Here is a 20,620-nt window from a genome sequence, read left to right as displayed (position 1 = left end):
GTCTCCCCACAATGCACATCGTCAAATGTTTTTTCATCATTCTGATCAATGAGAAAAAAGTGAATCTTTTTTAATCTGTTTAAATAGGTACCTCTGGTCCTATGGACTCTCACCTGATGGAGCTGTGTCTGACTGCGGTGAAGTTTGCTCGTAAGCAGGGGAACATTGCTCTGGCCACACGCCTGTTGGCACAGTGTGGTAAACAATCTGCTGAGGATTCTGACACCCCAGACCTGGTGCAGAGTTTCAAGCAGCTGTCACTAGAGGGCGCTGTAGGAGAGAAATGGGGACCAGAGCTGAAGATTGAAAGGGCTAAAGTCCTGTTCACTGCAGGTTGGTCTGTTTTTAAACCTTAATATTTATGTTATCCAGGATGTCCAAGTTTACTTCACTGTGTGCAGTTTCTAAACTAGGAAACAGCGCTCTGCATGTTTTTGTATTAAAAAAAAAAATCAACTAATTTTAAACTAGACCTGCTATGTTTAAAGTGTGTGGTCCTCGTCTACTTTGGCACGTACACAGCATACAGTAGCAGACAAATGTTTTAGAGCTATAGTTTATAGCTTGATGATCTGTTTTTTAGACTTCCAGTACGTAGAGTTTTCTTGCTGATAGGTTAGAGCTGTGAGTAGAGCAGTGGTGGTTTGTTTTGTTGATCGTTGCTGTTGTGTCTCCAAGTATACATCATTTTTGGGACAGAGGGATAGCGATATTCAAGCATTATGGAAGTTAATATATTCATTTCATGCCAGAAGTTTTGTATGGGTGTGCAGCGTCACATGACGTAGATGTAATTATCTGGGGTGTTCTGGGTGCATTGTGAGTAGTTTTCAGATTTGGTGAATCCCAAAACATATCTGTGTCCAGAAATCAGCACCGGGAGTAATGGATGGGTCTTTTTCCCTTTATTTAGTTGGCAGTGTTAATTGTGGATCTAGTTTTGCTATTATGTAATTTTAGATCTTTTTTTTTTTTTTTTTTTTTTTTTTTTTTTTGGAAAGTATTGTAGTTTGGTTTACTTAGTTTAGCTTTACAGTTCTCACCTGAATTTAGAAGAAAAACATAGCAACACCCCTGTTCCTACATCTAGTTACTAGTGTCTTTAAAAAATGCGCCTTATAACCCGGTGCGCCTTTATAGTGCAAAATAAAAGTAAATCGTTTTGTATAAAGCAGTATTTTAAGGAAGTACATCTGGTCTGTTAGACAAAGGGCGAGTCAATTGTTTGAATCAATTTGAATGACTGAGTAAAAGCAATGTTAAAATAATTTAACATTTAACATTTAAAATTTTATAATGCCTAGCAAAGACTAACAGCTAACAGGTTCATTAGAGAAATTACAAAATGTTCGAGTGCTGAGAGTAGTTTCCTACACTATCAAACGAGACTGGGGAAACTAAAGAAAACTGAAGAGGTTTGGTACAGGAAAAGGTCAGCTCACATAGCAGCACCTAATAGCTCAACTTAACATTGGACCAAATGTCGGCTGTGAAGAGAATATTTTGAGGCTTGACAGGTGAAAGCACTGGGGTGTTCAGAAACTTTTGACCTCTAGTGTAAAGTAGTACAAATTAATCTCTGATTTGTTGTCGATTTGTTGTCGTATTTTAATTATCGTAATGACTTCTCCACCTCTGTTCCTAGGTCAGTCTGTGGCTGCCATGGAGATGCTGAGCTCTTGTGCGCTGTCCTACTGTCGCTCGGGGAAGTGCGAGCGTGCAGCCTGCCGCTCGGTGCTCACTCTGTGCAAGTGGCTGCTGGCCGACTGGAAGGACCTCACGCCGCAGCTGAAGCAGGTGGTGAAGAAAAACACCACCACTACCACCCTCTCCACCCTCAGTAAAAACATCGCTGGCCTCCTGGAGCTGCCAGTGGAGGAGCAGGGCATGCCGCGGATCACCACAGAGACCACAGGTACTCAGTCCTCATTCCAGTCATGTTTGTTTGTCTGTGGAGCATGATTTGTAGTGGGTTTAGCTTGATGATCAGATGAGTACAGACATACAGACTTGTAGAGAGCATTGCTATAGTTTCAGTTCATTTTTTAATTATATCAAATCTAAGCAGATTTATTGTCACATCACAGAGTACAGGTGAGTAGAAAAACTTGGGAGTAAGTATGCAGAGAACATAGAACATGGTACTGGGTGGTCTCCTGGTTCATACGATATACCATAGAGGAAATTAGAACTGGTTTGAATTTTTTGCATACTGATAGAGGTGCTGCAGAGCACTGTGTAGAACAGCACCGCCAAAGAAACACACAGCTCCCTAGCTAACGCTAGCCAGTTAGCATAACAAGCCAACAACACTGGTGTTGACAGTAGCTTAGCTCTATGGAGAACAGCACTTTATCCCACAGAGGATACCTGAAATGGTCCCAAGTACAGAATCATTAGTTCAGCAAGTAATAAAACTTCCTAAAACTCGAAGATATGAGGGGAGCAGTAGTATTTATAGCCCTGTTTAAATCTATAAATACTGTAGTGTGAATGATAATTTTATTGCACACTGAACTGAGCTGAACAGTGTAGTGTAAACACCGTATTACAAGACGCACAATCAATGAACGTCTATTACAATATTTTCACCAATATTTACACTAAGGAACCCTGAGCTTTCCGGTCAGCCAGTGCAATATCAGCGGTTAGTCCCATGTAGCTTTTTATTTATTTATTTATTTTTTAAACAATGTGAACATGCAGACTACAATTTGATATACTCACCTCTGAGCAAAGAAAGAGCTAGCGCTGCGGTTAGCGGCTAATTATTAAAAATTTACTGAACTCCTGTGTACAGCTGTACTTCAGCGAAGTGGCTTTACTGTTCCTTACTACCTGACTGGTAGAATTCATACATAAAGCGCACCGGATTATATGGTTTGCCTTATTGTGTGGAAAATACCATACTGAGCGGGTTTTAATGTTTTAGCTGATCTGTGTATGAAAAAAGTATTATGTAAAGTGTGTGTGTGTGTGTGTGTGTGTGTGTGTATATATTTTATTTATTTAATTTTCCACTGTATTATAGTATCTCAGGGTTTTGATGCTTTTTATTGTTGTTAAATGTGCTAATTTTAACTGGGAGCTTTAATGGAGGAAAACAAGTAAATAGCGTAGCTCTACATTCTGATCTAACTACCTTGGAAAAAGTAAACATGCCAAAAGAGAAGACTTTCTTCAGCACAGGGAAGCTCTCTTGATGGTGTGGAGGAAAATGAAGCGGATGGCTCGATGGGTAGCCTGCTGGATTAGCATTGGTGCTAATTGGCAATAAATCAGCGTGGATAAAAAGCACCAGAAACCATGAGCACACTCTCAAACAAATTTGGGGCCGAATAAGTGAAATGCAAGATAAAATGATATGCTCACTTTAGAACATGCAAATTGATTCAGAATCGTCTACGTCCGAATCGAGATTTAACTTTTTAACTCTTAAATTTTTCCTCATTTATTTTTCCTCTCTCTCATTAGTGAGCGTAGGAGTTGGAGAAGCAGATTTCGTCCTGGGCCAGTTGTACCAGCTCTCTGCTAATCAGGCCCCTGAGGTTGCCAAGTCCTGGGCTGCTCTTGCAAGCTGGGCGTACAGATGGGGTCGGAAAGTTGTTGACAATGCGAGGTATGTATGCTTCTCACTTCTTTGTATAAAGATGTGTAAAGCTCAGCTTCATGTTTGTGTGCTCAGTGCAAACTTTTGCTTCTGATGCCTTTAGTCAAGGAGAAGGGGTTCCTCTGCTGCTTGGAGAGAAGAAGGAGATAGAGGAGTTGCTGCCATCAGGCACCACTGAGGAGGATAAGGAGACCATTTTCAGCATTCTGGGCCAAGCCATGTGTCGCCCAGCTGGAATTCAGGTAAGTGAGCAAGCAAAGGTGTGAAAATTGTTTACATTCATTACTCAGGTAGAAGTATAGAGTTTAATGCTCAAGCTTTTAACTCAAGTAAAAGTGTAAAAGTACCATGTTCTTGGTGGAGTGTAATGTGATGGATCACATGTGCACCAATAGTGTGTCGGAATGGTATGTTTAGACTTTTCATCCAACCACAATCAAATTTACTCTATCTGGATGGAAAGATTTATCTGAATAGGGGGGCTTTTTTAAACGATAAGCTGAAATAAAATAGGAGTAACTACTGTATTTATTGCATTATAAGGTGCTCTTAAAATCCTATAATCCGGTGCGCCTTATGTATGAATTTTACCAGTCATGTTGTAAGGAGAGGTAAAACCAATGAATGAAAACCAAAGTTCTCAAGCACTGAGACTTGAGACTGGAGCAGTATTGGTATCGCCTGCAAACCGCTTAGCACTGGTTGGCGCTTTTGCAGTTCAAAAGCGAGTATATCGAACTGTAGCCTGCTGCTAACCTCGGCTAGCACAGCTGGAGCAGCATTAGCATTACCCGCTAACCGTACTAAGTGCTAGTTAGCGAGCTTACCATTCAAAGCAAGTATTTTGGACTGTACCCTTCCCGTTTACCGTGTTTAAAACGAGCTTTGTGGGACTAAGCACTAGTTAATATCGCCCTGGGCTACCGGAATGCTCAGGGTTCCTCAGTGCAGCGCTGTCAGTCTAGCCTTAGTGAAAATCTGGAAATCTAAGCTTACTATAAATACATGAAAGGGCTTTATTCACCCAAATAAACAGTTTTTAGGAGATAAATCTGTGTAGATTAACATCCAGCTTTCATTTAATTTTAATAATTTAAAAATGTGCCATATAATCTGGTGCACTTTATAGTGCGAATAATACAGTATGCTATTTTTAAATTAAAATAAATAAGGAGTCGAAAGTTCAGATAATTGTGTGAAAATGTAGAAAATATCTGGAGTAATTATTCTTACCTTTTTTCTGCTAAAGTAAGGTAACATTACTTGACACCTCTGTGGACAAGTGAATAAACACTGCAAAACAAATGACTATGTCTGAGGAATGTTGAAGTTGTGAGGCATGAAAACTGCATTATAAAATTGTATGCTGCTTTCCCATGACTTGGCATGGCATATTTTTGTGTATTTCTAATCTTGTATGAAAAGCTTGCTTAGAAACCAGTGAACTATACAGTGTTAAGTAAAATAAACATTATCTGAAATTGAATAAAATTCTATTAATTTCTAAGACAAAAGGTATGTATAGGTTAATTGGTCAGGAATTGTAACTGATGTTTATCTTGTTTTAAGAAATATTTTGTGTGTCTGCCCACAGGATGAGGACATGGCCTTGCAGAATGAAGAGGATGACGAAGATGACATGGTTGATGTGATCTGGAGACAGCTGCTCAGCTCGTGCCCGTGGCTTGCTGATGTGGAGGACAGAGTGACTGAGGGGCTCATCAAGGTGTGGCGACGTGTGGTGGACCGAATCTTCAGCCTCTATAGAGTCTCCTGTAGAGCTTACTTCACCTTCCTCAAGCTCAATGCTGGACAGGTCAGCATCTCTATTGGTCATTTTAACCACTAAGCAGTGCTAAGTGTGAGGCTGTATTACCAAGAACATTTCTGGAACTTCTTCGGAAGTGGTTAAAGTAGTTAATGTATATCTAAATGGTGTCCTCCTCTTCCAGGTACCCATTGACGAAGATGACCCTAAACTCCTTCTGAACAACCAAAACAGCAAGCAGAGCAGCGACGACGTGATCGTAATGGCAACCCTGCGTTTGCTGCGCCTCTTGGTGAAGCATGCTGGAGAGCTGAGGGAGGGGTTAGAGCTTGGCTTAGCCTCCACACCCACTGCCCCCTGGAGAGGTGAGCGACCTACTGCTCCAGCTGGAGCAACTGAATTAGAGCTTGAAGTATAATGTTATGATTAGGGCTTAATGTGTTCATTAGCAGTGTAAATACAGCTCTGGAACTTTCTTTGATTTTATCAAATTGAAAACCTCTGGAATATAATCAATAGGAAGATGGATGATCACAAGCCATCAAACCAAGCTGAACTGCTTGAATTTTTGCACCAGGAGTAAAGTGGCATAAAGTTATCCAAAAGCAGTGTGTAAGACTGGTGGAGGAGAACATGCCAAGATGCATGCATGACAACTGTGACTAAAAACCAGGGTTATTCCACCAAATATTGATTTTTTAACTCTTAAAACTTTTTGAATATGTTTTCTTTGCATTATTTGAGGGCTGAAAGCTCTGCATTTTCATTTTCTGCAAATAAATTCTCTAAATGTCAATATGATTATTTGGAATTTGGGCGAAATTTTTGTCAGTAGTTTATAGAATAAAACAACAATGTTAATTTTACTCAAACATATACTTATAAATGGCAAAATCAGAGAAACTGATTCAGAAACTGAAGCGGTCTCAATTTTTTTCCAGGGCTGTATTTTAAGAACAAGTTTTTATTCAGCAGTTTTGTTATCTTGTATCTTTTTTTTTTTTTTATTTGCTTTTTTTTTAGTTTGGTATTTGGTGAAAATATTTAAGTCTTATTTATCATTAATAATGTTTGTTTCTTAATTTTCTAGACATAATGAGCATTTTGTTTTATCATTCTGTTCCTAAGGCATCATTCCACAGCTGTTCTCCAGACTGAATCACCCGGAGGCTTACATCCGCCAGAGCATCTGCAGCCTGCTGTGCCGTGTGGCCCAGGATTCACCCCACCTTATTCTTTACCCTGCTATTGTGGGCTCCATCTCACTTGGAGGAGAATCCCAGGCAGCAGGTATGATGCCGTTCTAGTTCCTGTATACAGTTCTACTTGGGGGTGATGGTTCTGTTCGAGGTATTATTGTCCTATACAGTTTAATACTAAACTGGCGTGGCAGCATATTTTTCATGCCGAAAACGAGACGAGAACTTAATAAAAATTAATACTTAAATGAAAACTGTGACAAATGTATTCCTTTTTTATCTAGGAATAACAACTAAACAAAAATGTCAAAATAAGGAAATTTATTAATATATATATTTTTTTTTGAATGAAACTCTACTTTCTCTGCCAGGTAACAAGTTGCCATCATCTCTGCCAACACTGCTGGGGAACATGCAGGGTGAGGGTTTGTGTGGAGAGGAGAGTCAGGCAGGCAGTGCTCCTGCCTCTCAAGAGAGCGGCCGTGGGGAGGAGCTGGTGCTGTGCTCCAGTGAGGATCAGGCCATGATGCAGGACTGCTACAGCAAAATTGTAGACACACTTTCCTCTGGCAATCCCACCATGGTTCTACAGGTATTACTCAAGACTAAAGCAGTTTTCTCTCTGAATGCAGAATGAGCTGTGCTCTTCACATCTGGGCAAGCTGTTGTCAACACCGCCGGTGTTATTTGTGTTGCTTGATGGTTGGGTTCAAAAGTGGAACGTGCTCTCTGTAGAGTGTTTCTCCATGCTTGCCTTTTCTGAGTATTTTTCTTATTATAAGGCGCAATTAAAATCCTTTAATTTTCTCTAAAATCATCATTGTGCCTCATAATCTGGCACGCCTTGTGTGAATTCTACCAGTTAGGTTGTAAGGAACAGTAAAGCCAGTCCGCTGAAGTTCAGCCTTATACAGGAGTTTTAATTTAGTTCTCAAGCACCGAGACTCAAGACTGGAGCAGCATTAGCATTAGCCGCTGACCGCGCTAACCACTAACTCTTTTGCCGCTAAGAAGTGTTCTCGGCCTGTAGCCTGTTGCTAACCCCGGCTAGCACTGCAGGAGCAGCATTAGCATTAGCCACTAAACACTAGCTAATTTGCTGTTCAGAGGTGAGTATTATCAGCCTGTAGCCTGCTGCCATCCCAGCAAGCACTGCTGGAGCAGCATTAGCATTTACCCGCTAACTGTGCCATTCAGAGGTGACTGTAAACGCAAAGGATACAATGTTAAAATAAGCTACGTGTGACGAACAACTAACTAATATCCCCCTGGCATATCGGAACACTCAGGGTTCCTCAGTGTAGCACTAGCGCAGAGCACTAGCCGTTAACCACAGCTAGGGTTAGTGGAAATCTGGAAATCTAAGCTTACTGTAAATAAACGAAAGCACTTTGCTCACCCAAATAAACATTTTTCATGAGAGAAATCTGTGTAGATTAATATCCAGTGCTTGTTTTGACTTTAAAAGAAAATATTAGTTTGTTTACTTAGCTTAGCTTTACAGGTCTCACCACCCAGTGACGAGACTTTCTGAATCAAAAGAAAAATATGGTGGACGCCCCTGTTCCTTACTAGTGTCTCACAACGCATCTTATAAACCGCCTTGTCAATGAAAAAAAAAGAAAATGGATGTCCATTGATGGTGCGCCTTTTATTTTGGTGTGCCGTATTATGGTACTGAAGTTTTCTTTTGTCGTTTGTGTTTGGTGTAGGTGCAGATGCTGGTAGGAGAACTGCGGAGGGTCACTCTACTGTGGGATGAGCTGTGGTTGGGTGTCCTGCAGCAGCAGCACATGCATGTCCTGCGCAGGATCCAGCAGCTGGAGGATGAAGTAAAGCGAGTTCAGAACAACAACACTCTGCGCAAGTAAGAACTCCAGTCTATACACCTCCACTATTATCCACTATTGTATTCCAGTTCTGTATAAATATATAATATTTACACCACTGATGATCTGAAAATTAGTTTAGATAAGGACATTTGGGACCCGAAGACATTTCCCAAACTACAAAATTAAGTTTGGTCTTAGACTAAATTACTGTGCATTTTGATAAGTTTAACTGTTACCATACAATAGTCAGTGTTCAGAGTTTCTCTCCTTTTGTTAAGCTCTTGGTTCATTTTTAATTGTTTATGGCTTCTCTTTTTTATCTCTGTGTCCTGCTGATTTAGAGATGAGAAGATGGCCATCATGCGGGAGAAACACTCAGCGCTCATGCGACCCGTTGTCTTTGCTCTGGATCATGTGAGGAGCATCACGGCAGCCCCTGCAGAGACTCCACATGAGACCTGGTTTCAGGAGACTTATGGAGAGGCCATCCATAATGCTCTGGAGAGACTGAAGAACCCCCTTAACCCGGCCAATCCTGCCAGCAGCTGGGTGCCCTTTAAACAGGTCAGAGTCTCAGAGAAATGTTTGTGTATGCACATAAGAGCTGTAATTGAGTTTCTAGTGGCCAGAATGATCAGGGTAATCTGTAGTATCACTGTAAATTAAATAATGCAAATGTTAGTCATGGTGCGAACAGCTTATCTTAATAGTTTTGATAGAAAAAAAGCTTCAGTTTACATTGTTGACAAGCTAGTAACAAGTCATACTCCAACATTTCCTTCATTCTAAAAACTTCAGATTTTGGCCCATTCCATTTATTGTTTGAGTTTAACCATTCCTCTTGGAACAGAAAAGGTCAAATCCTCCACCTAAGAATTGGTACAACCCTTCAAGCACTTGATAGATAAATAACCTGTAGAAATGAACCGTTACAGTTCAGTAACCTAGCTGCTGATTAATTAGTTAACTTTAGGGCATCTTATGTCCTCAGAAAGGGGGTAGGTGGTTCATTAATCAATTAATGCCCATTTCTTAATTCCTTGGTGATGCAGAGCTGAAATTAGCTTTTATTTTACTTTATTTTCCCGTTCCACCTTAAATGCTGCAGCCTCTGCAGTCTGTTGCCCCAATTAAGGTGGAACAGTAAAGTTAGCTAGCTACTGAGACAAATTAGACAAACTACTAGTGATTTTATTAGGGGTCTGACGAGACGAGACACAAAACTGGGTTCGTGAGAAAGAGGCGAGATTTTCAAATATTTTAAAGAAAACTTAAAAGATGACTTGGCAAATAGTTTTATTTGACAATCATATAACGCAAATACAACAAACTTGGTTTCCCTTACAAATTAAGTCTACAAAATATAGAAACGATATAGATAAATAAAAAAAATTCTAGGTCCTATATAATGCAAACAATACGGGCAAAGCACAATATAATAAGCCTATGGTTACTGGCGGCGTCGAGTGGTCCAGCAGTCTAAAGCGCTGCCACTATGAGTGGGAGGTTGCAGGTTCGAATCCCTGGTCATGCAGCTTTGCATCAAAGCTACCGGCGCTCAGAGGGAGCACCAGCTGTGAGCTGATGTACCAGATCCGAGCTGCTGCGCTTTCCTCCTCCAGGTCCAGCGGTTCAAATTCCTCCTCCTGGTTCAAATCGGTTCATCGGCTGCCGGAGCACTGAGAGAGCACAATTGGCCTTGCTCTCTTGCTGGGTGGGTAAAGTAGATGTGGTAGGGGGATGTGAATCAGCACAAGGCTGCGTCTGTGAGCTGTTGTATCGGATCCGAGTAGCTGCGCTTTCCAAGCACTGTGATGCTACGCGGCAATGCTGCATCAGCAGCAGTTTAAAAAGCAGAGTCTGACTTTAAATGTGTCGGAGGAGGCATGTGCTAGTCTTCACCCTCCTGGTGTGTTGGGCATTACTAGTCTTAATGAGTGGATTGGGTAATTGGCCGTGTAAATTGGGGAGAAAATGGGGATTTTATAAAATTTCCCCCCACGAGACTGAGCTTGACTAGATTACGTTTTAGTCTCGTCGCACCCCTAGATTTTATTTTGCTTATTATAAAGAAAATGATCATAAATAATAAACCATTGAAATACAACGGTGAGCCTTTGGTGGCTTTTGCCGCAATCATGACTGTGTGATTTTTCAGCCCTCTTTTCACGGCCAAGGAGTAATATGGGATAGTGCCTTTAACACTGAAAAATTGCTTAAGTTCTGAGATCCCTGACTCGAAGCTTGGCTTTAACACCCCAAAGAATGCTGGTGCACTACTCTAGTTTGCATTCTGGCACACTTGCAACCCTTCTCGCCAACACTTGTCTCACCTATTTTCCTTTGTTCTAAACATCCCCCTCCCAACCTTATGCTTGTAGATCATGGTGAGTTTGCAGCAGAGGGCACAGAAGCGAGCCAGCTACCTCCTGCGACTGGATGAGATCAGCCCTCGACTGGCCTCCATGGCCAACACAGAGATGGCGCTCCCAGGAGAGGTCTCTGCCACTGATGCAGTCACCATCCACAATGTGGGCAACACCATTACCATCCTGCCCACCAAGACCAAACCCAAGAAGCTGTACTTTCTTGGCTCGGATGGGAAAAACTATCCCTATCTTTTTAAAGGTGAGAGATGCTCTAGCTTTCCAAAACTTGAGATTGACCCCCTAAAGTTAGCAGTTATATTCTGTGGTTCCAAAATTGATGCAAATGTAGCAATTTGTATGTTTTAAGTCTTTTTAAAGGAATTATTATTTTTAGTATCTAATTTAATTTCTTTCTCTTTCAGGTCTGGAGGACTTGCATTTGGATGAGAGGATCATGCAGTTCTTGTCCATTGTCAACACCATGTTTACTAAAGTAAACCAGCAGGAGAGTCCACGTTTTCATGCCCGGCATTACTCAGTCACTCCTCTGGGCACACGCTCAGGTCTTATCCAGTGGGTGGATGGAGCCACGCCCCTGTTCGGCCTCTATAAACGCTGGCAGCAACGCGAGGCTGTTCTGCAAGCTCAAAAGGTTAGTTGTACTGTTTTTTTTATAGACTCTTTACCCTTTCACTGTCATTAATTAGACAAATGACCTCTTTTGCCCTTTTATGCCTGGTTCACACTACATGACTGATTGTGCTGTAATCGCAAGTCCTTTAGTTGTTGAGACGACAACATGGGGGCACATTTATTACAATGTTTTCACTGTGGGAAATCTTTGACTCACCTGGCTGTTGGCTAGAAACACATTTTGTCAAGAGAACACGTTAGAACTGAACACATTAGAGCTTGCAATACCATGCCAGAGAAGCTCTAAAGAGGAGAATACCCACTTAAAGTGAGTTCAGAATGAAGTAACTGAGCAAAAATAGTTCATAGATCTCTGATCAATTTTATACTGAAATATAGATACTTGTCCTCAACACAGAACTATATCAAAAGTTTCAGCACAGCGGACATGTTTCTTAGAGGACAATTCATAGAGAACTCAAAAGCTTCCGCTTAACAGTAATAAAACGGGACAAAAAAAACTAAGTGGTCAGACTCGCCATAAGCGGTTCTGGCCATGCAAAAGATGCGCTTTGGGCCCGAGGTTCTCTCTACCTACAGCCAATGGGATCACAGAGAAAGTTACTGGTCGTGATCCCTAACTGCTAAGTGCAAGCTTTTTCTAGTAGTAGTTCACACTTGGGATGCCTCCCCTCTCTCTCCTCTTTCCAAGCTCGAGTACTCCAGACTACACTAGCATTTATTTCCTCCAAAAAGCTGTCGTTTTATCTCAGTATGTTACATCATTATCATATAAAGGTCATCAAAACTACCCATAGATATAATACAGTAAAAAGTTTGTTCTTTGGTGACTAAATTGGTATATCAAATCAGGACATCAAACCAAAAAACTTGGGCTCGTGACTGATTTCTGTTGAATATCGATAAAAAATTGTCTGCAATTGAAAAACTGGGCTGAAATCATGTAGTGTAAACCTTGCATTACACTTTTGTGATATTCATTTACAGTAATCTGAAGGCATGAGATAGCAAGACTTAATAGTGTGTAAACTCTACCACAGGGAAAGAAATGAAAATGAGTTTGTAAATGACCTATTAGTGGGTGACCGTTGATGAGTTTGTCTAAATCCACAGTGTCACAAGTACTGGTGATACTTAATGGAAGGCATTACCACCCACACGACAGCACAATGCGTGGTAATGATTGTGAGAGGAAGAATCTGGCTGGAGTTTTTGGGCCTTTAGAAGACTGTATTTTAACTTAAGACATATCATCTTCATTTTAGGCACAAGACTCCTATCAGCAGCCACAGAATCTGCCAATGGTCCCTCGCCCCAGTGAATTGTACTACAGTAAAATTGGCCCCGCCCTCAAGGCTGTCGGTCTCAGTCTGGACGTTTCTCGTCGTGATTGGCCACTCAGCGTCATGAGGGATGTGCTGCGAGAGCTGATGGAGGCTACTCCGCCTAACCTGCTGGCAAAGGAGCTGTGGTGCTCCTGCACCACCCCCAGCGAGTGGTGGAGGGTCACTCAGGTGAGCAAAGTTTAAGGACTTAATCTTGTGGACAGCGTTTTGCAGAACTTTGCCTGTTATGAACTTTTGTCACTGTGTTTGTAGTCTTATGCCAGATCCACCGCTGTGATGTCCATGGTGGGCTACATCATAGGCTTGGGGGATCGTCACCTGGACAATGTACTGATTGATATGACGACCGGCGAGGTGGTGCACATAGACTACAACGTCTGTTTTGAGAAAGGTTGGTCCCTCACCTGTCAGTGTGCTGTTCTTGCTCATTCTGCTGTGCTAAGTTATATTTAATGAGTTCTGTTCTGATTCCAGGTAAAAGCCTGAGGGTTCCAGAGAAGGTTCCCTTCCGTATGACGCACAACATCGAGACTGCTTTGGGGGTTACAGGAGTGGAAGGAATCTTCAGACTCTCATGTGAACAGGTTAGCAGTTAATTTTTAGAAGAACTGTTTGGTGCTTTTAAACTGCAGGGCAGAGTGGTTACTGAAGATGCGTCGTACTCTTCTGCTCTAAAGTGTACCCGTTTTGTTTTCTGTCAGATTAAATATGCTAATATGCAAAACTGACCAAATAAATGAGAAATTAAACGGCTGTGAGCTTCAGAACATCTACAGGCCTCAACCCACATCTCACCCGGCTTTGTTCAGCATTGCTTAAAAGCTTTGTCCAGTGCAGCTACCACAGCATTAGCACGCCTGCTACACATGCCTTTCAGCATTGCTACAGCATAGTCAGCAGTGTTAGCAATGTGGTATGTGGCCTGTAGCCAAAGTGTAGCAACGTGGGACGAGGCTGTTATCAATAGGAATGCATAATTATATATCAGAATTATATCGGAAACTGGCTACAATTGCTTTTTCTTTTCCCACTACCTTAGTTGGCCTAGCAGTGTGTTTCAGGTCAGTGTCTTGCTGGGAGACCCAGTCTTTAAATTTAATGATATTCAGAATATACATTCAATCATTTAAGTTTGGGCACATACATTGACTTAGCTCATGCCCATTCATCTATTCATCAGTCTATTATTTTAATGCACTTAGATGCCCAGTTATGATTTTTCATGAAACTTTACCAAATGGCTGCTGTTTTTATGTTCAGAATCGTCAACTGATTTTCAATATTTCTAACTGATTTTTGCTTGTGTTGTATGCTGGAAAAGGACCAAGTGGCATTTTCCACACTTATACAATTGGCAGACACTGATCGTGATACTTTAAAATCCATTGTTTTAAGCTCATTTTTATTTTTATTCTATTATGTTCTATTGTTTGATTAACTTGTCAATGTAAAAAAAAGGTTAAAAACTGTGACTAGTCTATGTAAGGATTAGCTTAAAAAAAGCAGAGAACAAATTTCTTAGCTAAAACCCTTTGTTTTATTGTTTGCCTAAAAGCCATACAATGTAATGTAACACCCACATCGGTGCATCGATAGTTAGCATGCTGGGTACCGGCCTCATCTTACATCGCTACCACAACATTAGCATGATGGGTACCATCCTCGTTTCACATTGCTATCGTGGCATTTGCGTACCTTCCTCGTTTCATGTCTCTACTGCGGCATTAGCGCTGGATACTGGCCTTAACCCAAAGCCTAATCTCATATCGCTACTGTGAGACAGCCTGGTTTGTAAGCATTCCGTTAGTTGACATTCATTGTACATATATTGTACTTTTTGATTTTAGAAGCCATAATGCAATATATTGTTTCAGTCAGGAATCCCATTATAGCAAAGAACTTAACTCAGACAAGGCAATGTATTTACAATGCAAAAATAATTGTGCCATTAATACTTACTTGCTTGAATTTGCTTTGCTTCTTTCCATGTACCGTAGGTGGTTCAGATGATGCGCCGCGGCAGAGAGACCCTTCTGACCCTGCTAGAGGCGTTTGTGTATGACCCCTTGGTGGACTGGACTGCAGGTGGGGAGGTGGGCTTTGCTGGAGCCGTGTATGGAGGAGGTGGGCAACAAGCTGAGAGCAAGCAGAGCAAGAGGGAGATGGAGAGAGACATCACTCGCAGCCTGTTTTCCTCCCGCGTTGCTGAGATCAAGGTACGTTATGAGGGTTTTTAGACACATACAAATATCCATCAATATATGAATGTTTTGTGGTGCTGCTTAAGTGTGATGTGCATGAAATTTTTAATATTTTATTGTTTATAAATGCTATCTTCATGCTAAGACTTTTTTATTGTTTCTCCCTGCAGGTGAACTGGTTCAAGAATCGTGACGAGATGTTGGCAGTACTGCCTCAGGTGGAGATGGCTGTGGAAGAATACCTGAGTCTGCAGGAGCAGCTCACGCAGGTTGAGAAGGTGCAGGCAAAGCTGCTGGAGGAGATGGAGTTCCTGGAGGGAGCCGACAGCAGGGCAGAGCATCCTATTCACACTCTGGAACATAGGTAAGTCTTGCTTTGGAAAAGTCGTTGACTTTAAATGTGCTTGAGCAATGCAACAAACTGGTAAAATAATGGTAATTGCAGTCACTCGTAAATAAATACTGCGGTGCAGTATGAAATTTTGTTTAAGGTGTAAGTTCAGATTAATATTTATATTAAATTTATGACAGCTTTGTCCACACCAATTCCCTAATTAAATCCACCACCTTAGTTTCTCTAGCAGTGTGTTTCATGTCATTGTCATGCTGGAAGACCCAGCCCTTGAATGATTTATATTCAAAATATATATTCAGTCATTTAAGTTTGGTCACATACATAGCCTAAGCACCCACCCTTTCACTTCAGTCTATTATTCTAACCCCCTTAGATGCCCAATTATGATTTTTGACGAAACTGTACCAAATGATTTATAATGTATACATATTTGTCTTTTTTATAGAACTTAAAATCAACATTTCTTTAAATGTTATTGTTGTACTTCCAAAAAATTTTCACTATCGCTCACTTTCTTCTAGATATGTGGAGCACACTCAACTTCAGTCTCGCCAGAGGACCGTGCAGGATGCCATCCAGAGCAAAATGTCAGACTTGAATCAGTGGATTTCTCAGTACCAGGATGCCTTTTCCAGACTAGAGGCCACACAGCTCGCCAGCCTACTGCAGGAGATCAGCAGTCCCATAGATTTAGGTATTTGGAGTACATATCATTTATAGCTTTTTTTTTTTTTTTGTTTACATTTATCGAGTAAGAAACTTTTGGTTTTAAGAAAATAATTTAATGTTTGGGAAAATCTATTACATCACTTTACATTAGCTAGCTGTCTGTGTGGGGTTGTAGTTACTCTGAAATTTGCACAATGGGAGAAATTCCTGACGTAAAGTTAGCTAGCTAAACCCCATCCGACTAAACACCATTTATCTCTAAATCCAGTTTTATTTCATTTTATCTGCAGGTCCACCAAGCTACGTTCCAGCCACAGCTTTCCTGCAGAACGCAGGTCAGGCTCATCTGATCAGTCAGTGTGAGGCTCTGGAGGCTGAGGTGAGCGCTCTGCTGCAGCAGCGCAGGTCTCTGCTGCGTGGCTGCCTGGAGCATCTGCACAGCTACGCCACCGTGGCCCTGCTGTACCCGCGTGCTGTCCTGCACAGACACAGAGTGTATACCTGGAACCAGTGGATGGAGGAGCTGGTGTGTGACATGACTGTGGACCACTGCCAGGCTGTGTATCACCAGTAAGTGTGAGAAGAAAGAAAAACTCACAAATGCACATACCTGGACTAAACTTTATTTATGAAGCAAGGTAGCCAAATAGCAAGAGATGGAATGGCAGTTGTCTAGCTATTACCGTAACAGCACACTTAGAGAGCTAGCTAGCTAATTAACTGTCTAAACAAACACCCTCACTAGCCACTTAGCTAAAGACTACATCCATAAAACCAGTCAAACAAACCCCGAACAACAAACTATGATTGTCATAGTAAAACCACAAACATGCCCAGAAAGCTCTGACCATTCGGAGAACAGTATGTAATGCATTAATTAACTGAAATGTTGCATAGTTTTCCTTTAACCCATTCAAGCAGTGAATGAACACACTTTTTACATGACATGACTATTTTATTATTCAGTACCATAAACTTACAAACAATACTATCCCTCTCTTGCAGTTATGAGATGCAGTTTGCCCCCCAACCTCCAGCTTCCACCTGTCAGTTCCTGTCGAGTGTAGAGATGGCCCTGCAGCATCACGCAGCTGAGACCAACACACGGCTGCTGCGGCAGGTGGAGCGTCTGAAGGTGGAGGGTGCGACCGTGCCGGTGTGTGAGGAGCAGTTGCAGGAGATTGAGCGTTGCATCAAGGTCTTCCTGCATGAGGATGCTGAGCTTGCCTCTTTCAGTCTGGCTGGGATCATCGTCTCTGCTCTCTGCGCTCTCACCAGGTCAGAGTCGGAATCTGTGCTGCTCACACCTTTCTGTGTGCTTCCTTATAGTATGTATTAGTATGGGTATGAAAAAAGTGGATACTGCCTAACTCTGCAATACAGTGTCAAAACATTATCGTGGTGTTCATCTCAGTTCATCACGTGGTGTTCATCAGTTAAGAGGAGACTAATAAAGCAACTGGATGGACAGAACACATAAATTAACCTTATTTTCCTGTGGGGTTGGGTTTTGTAGCTCACATGCTAAGCAAGTCTCTTGTACAGATGAACACAGTATCAAACAGCCTTTTCTGACTAACTCGAGTACCGATGATAAAGCCCATGTCTGAGAGAGTGATGTTTTAGTGAACTGCTAGCATAACTCCACACTCCAGACCAAATGAGTGATCCAGCCAAAAGAGGCTAAAATAGCACTCATTTAGAGATTCAGCTTGCACATTTCAATGTCCAGCTTATTAGCTTTTTAATTTGAACAAGAGCTCAAACCTGTGGCCATCTTAAATGCACATGAATGAATGAGCTGTTCTGTCCTGTTATACAGGAACTGTCAAACATGTAAATTAACTTTTTCGTTTGAAAATACTGTGGCATTGGTAATTACCATTGTACAACATTAATATGTATTCAGATTACATAAATTATTATGTAAATATTGTAACTAATTTATTTGTTTATTTATACTCTATACAGCTCTGGGAAATAGAGACCACTTTACTTTCTGAATTAGTTTCTCTGATTTTGCTATTTATAGGTATATGTTTGAGTAAAATGAACATTGTTGTTTTATTCTATAAAATATAAAAGAGGCAGAGCTCAACCTCAAATAATGCGAATAAAACAAGTTCATATTATAAAGTTTTAAGAGTTTAGAAATCAATATTTTGCAGAATAACCCTGGATTTTATTCACTGTTTTTATGCATCTTGACATGTTCCCCTCCACCAGTCTTGCACACTGCTTTTGGATAACTTTTTGCTTTAACTTCTTGCTTTTGTAAAAAGTGGTCCTTTTGACATTTCATTTCATTTTATTTGTTTTTACAATAAGATTTAGACATGTTAAAATATGAATGCTATGCTCAATGCTATCAAATAGAAAAATTTATTTGCGACTGTTTGCAGTTTTATTTTCATTCAAATAGGCACACTTCCTAATCACTAAACATTTGGAGAGTTTTTTTTTAAGTATATTTTATGGGGAAATGGTTAAAAGGATCTTGGGTGGTTAAATCATACTCTCACCTTCTGTGTCGTATAAACCAATACTGGACCTGAACTCATTATAACTCTACTGTATTTTTATTCATCTCTGTTGCTATGGAAAGCTAAGTCTGTGCTTAGTAATCTGTGCTATTTTTACATTATCACAGACTCTGAGGCTGCCTTGGTTAAAATGAAATGAAGTCCAGCAGTGCTGCATCATTGCATCCTACCCACAGAAATTGATTGACTGAAATTTGTCGATTGCAAAAATTCAGTTGTAAACGGGGTTAATTTTGGTAGAGCGAGAGCATGACTTTGAGGAAATTGCTGGTTTGTAGTTTTTAAAGTCCTGTTAACTTGTTTGCTTATTTAAATTAACTGTATATTATCTGTATATTAGCTCTGTTTACTAATATAAGTTCACACAGCAACTTAAATATACTTTTTAGTCAACTGAATCCTCCAAAACCCCAGGTGATAGCTTAAATGAACATTTTTTTAAATGAGAATCTGAAATTTACATTGTCTCTGACTGCTAACTGCTGCATGCTGCTGTGACAACAAGTGGCACGGAGTCCCCCTCTAAGCATAAGTGTCTAAGGTTTTAAGCAGCACAAGCACTACAAAGATTAGTGCTTTTATGTAACTATAACCAACACTAATTTATTTAACTGTGTTTGTTGTGAATTCTTCATATCTGTAACAAAGTAGAGAAGTGTGTGGGTTTGTGGTTTGGGATACACACAGGGATTGCTATACACAATACTGCTATACAGGAGTTGCAGTGCTTTGTCAAGACAGCAGCAGTTTAATGACATCGCATGATATTAATGTCTGTGCTTTTATTTATTTATTTATTTTTCTCCTTTCCCAGACGTAACCTTGTGATGGAGGGTGCAGCAGCGAGTGCAGGAGAGCAGCTGGTGGAGCTGACCTCTCGAGATGGAGCATGGTTTCTGGAGGAGCTCTGCAGCATGAGTGGAAATATCACTTGCTTGGTGCAGCTGCTTAAGGAGTGCCAGCTCCAGTCTCATGATCTGGATGTGCTTAGCCCTGCTGACACCTCGCAAGCTGTCTACCTGGCCAACGGAGTCTATACCTGCCTGCAGGTGGGAGCTTTTGCCCAAACATTTAATTTTTTAGTGTTTTGTGTTTACTTGTTTGTTAACTTTATGAGCATTTGACAAAATTACTTTTTTTGTTAAGGGTTTTTTTTTGTTAAATTAAATTTTACACACCAAAACAAACCTCTCTTGATTCGATTTATAGGAGCTCAACACCGATTTCCGCCAGATCATCTTCCCCGAGGCTCTGCGCTGCATGCTGAAAGGAGAAAGCACTTTGGAAACCATGCTCTCCGAATTGGACACCCTCATAGAGCAGTGTGCTGACGGGGTTTCCCTGCAGGGCCTGGGAGAGGCTCTGCAGGCCCACCTCCGCAACACAGCCATGGGACTGGAGGACTCTGATGCACACTATCTTGAGGTCACCAGGTAAGTTCTATCCAGAGTTATATAAAGAGAGAGAGAGTTGTGACAACAGAACACTTGGTCCAAAATGCTTCGTTGTCACATGATCTATGGGGAGTACCAATAGCTCCGGAAAGATCTTAGTGGGCAATTTAAACAGTTAGATGCACTAATTAACAGTATTTATATGGCAAACCTTCCTGTATTAGTGATTTTAATGAAAATACTTTCTCTGACTAGGTCATGGATAAAATCATGATTTTAATTTTTTTTTTAATCATTATTTTTTTTTAAATGCTTGTATTTTTTTGTATTTATGGGAAGGGGACAGTAATAATAGTGTAGTGTGGTTTACACCGGGTGGACTTTTTGATGGTTTTTAAAATCGAATATTGGAATGTGCTGAGTTTAACAGAGTTTTAGTGGCGGAAATAAACACTAGTCTAGCTCCATATTCTACCTTCAACAGTTGTTTGTGTGCATATGAGAGAGAGCATAGACTTCAGCATAAACAAAATATAATCTTCCTTCTAAACTCAGTAGTAAACATTTTAGTGTTTTATACCACTAAATAAAACTGCTAAAGCATCACCAGATTGTCAGTTTTATTACTTGATTAATTTTGCGTAAAACAAAATGAATCTGTTAAAGTTTCCAGGTTAACG

At 40.8% G+C, this 20,620-nt stretch overlaps 1 protein-coding gene across 3 annotated transcripts in view; it reads left to right on the top strand.

Moving 5' to 3' along the window:
• The window catches only part of smg1 (SMG1 nonsense mediated mRNA decay associated PI3K related kinase), a 54,999-nt gene that overhangs the window by 25,261 nt on the left and 9,118 nt on the right, over positions 1 to 20,620 (top strand). For all 3 annotated transcript variants that reach the window (XM_022674197.2, XM_022674204.2, XM_022674191.2), the window contains exons 30-51: positions 88 to 333; positions 1,646 to 1,915; positions 3,475 to 3,619; positions 3,714 to 3,852; positions 5,205 to 5,426; positions 5,563 to 5,743; positions 6,507 to 6,668; positions 6,949 to 7,169; positions 8,290 to 8,444; positions 8,751 to 8,973; positions 10,791 to 11,037; positions 11,201 to 11,430; positions 12,698 to 12,946; positions 13,031 to 13,169; positions 13,253 to 13,362; positions 14,776 to 14,994; positions 15,150 to 15,343; positions 15,856 to 16,028; positions 16,294 to 16,573; positions 17,009 to 17,281; positions 19,361 to 19,595; positions 19,756 to 19,979. In XM_022674197.2, the coding sequence (XP_022529918.2) occupies positions 88 to 333; positions 1,646 to 1,915; positions 3,475 to 3,619; positions 3,714 to 3,852; positions 5,205 to 5,426; positions 5,563 to 5,743; positions 6,507 to 6,668; positions 6,949 to 7,169; positions 8,290 to 8,444; positions 8,751 to 8,973; positions 10,791 to 11,037; positions 11,201 to 11,430; positions 12,698 to 12,946; positions 13,031 to 13,169; positions 13,253 to 13,362; positions 14,776 to 14,994; positions 15,150 to 15,343; positions 15,856 to 16,028; positions 16,294 to 16,573; positions 17,009 to 17,281; positions 19,361 to 19,595; positions 19,756 to 19,979 (4,537 nt within the window). The remainder of the gene's footprint in view (positions 1 to 87; positions 334 to 1,645; positions 1,916 to 3,474; positions 3,620 to 3,713; positions 3,853 to 5,204; positions 5,427 to 5,562; positions 5,744 to 6,506; positions 6,669 to 6,948; positions 7,170 to 8,289; positions 8,445 to 8,750; positions 8,974 to 10,790; positions 11,038 to 11,200; positions 11,431 to 12,697; positions 12,947 to 13,030; positions 13,170 to 13,252; positions 13,363 to 14,775; positions 14,995 to 15,149; positions 15,344 to 15,855; positions 16,029 to 16,293; positions 16,574 to 17,008; positions 17,282 to 19,360; positions 19,596 to 19,755; positions 19,980 to 20,620) is intronic.

This window comes from Astyanax mexicanus, chromosome 19, assembly GCF_023375975.1.
Source record: "Astyanax mexicanus isolate ESR-SI-001 chromosome 19, AstMex3_surface, whole genome shotgun sequence".
Classification (NCBI taxonomy): Eukaryota; Metazoa; Chordata; class Actinopteri; order Characiformes; family Acestrorhamphidae; genus Astyanax; species Astyanax mexicanus.
Note: the sequence above shows the minus strand (reverse complement) of the source record. Positions and strands in the feature narration are given on the sequence as shown.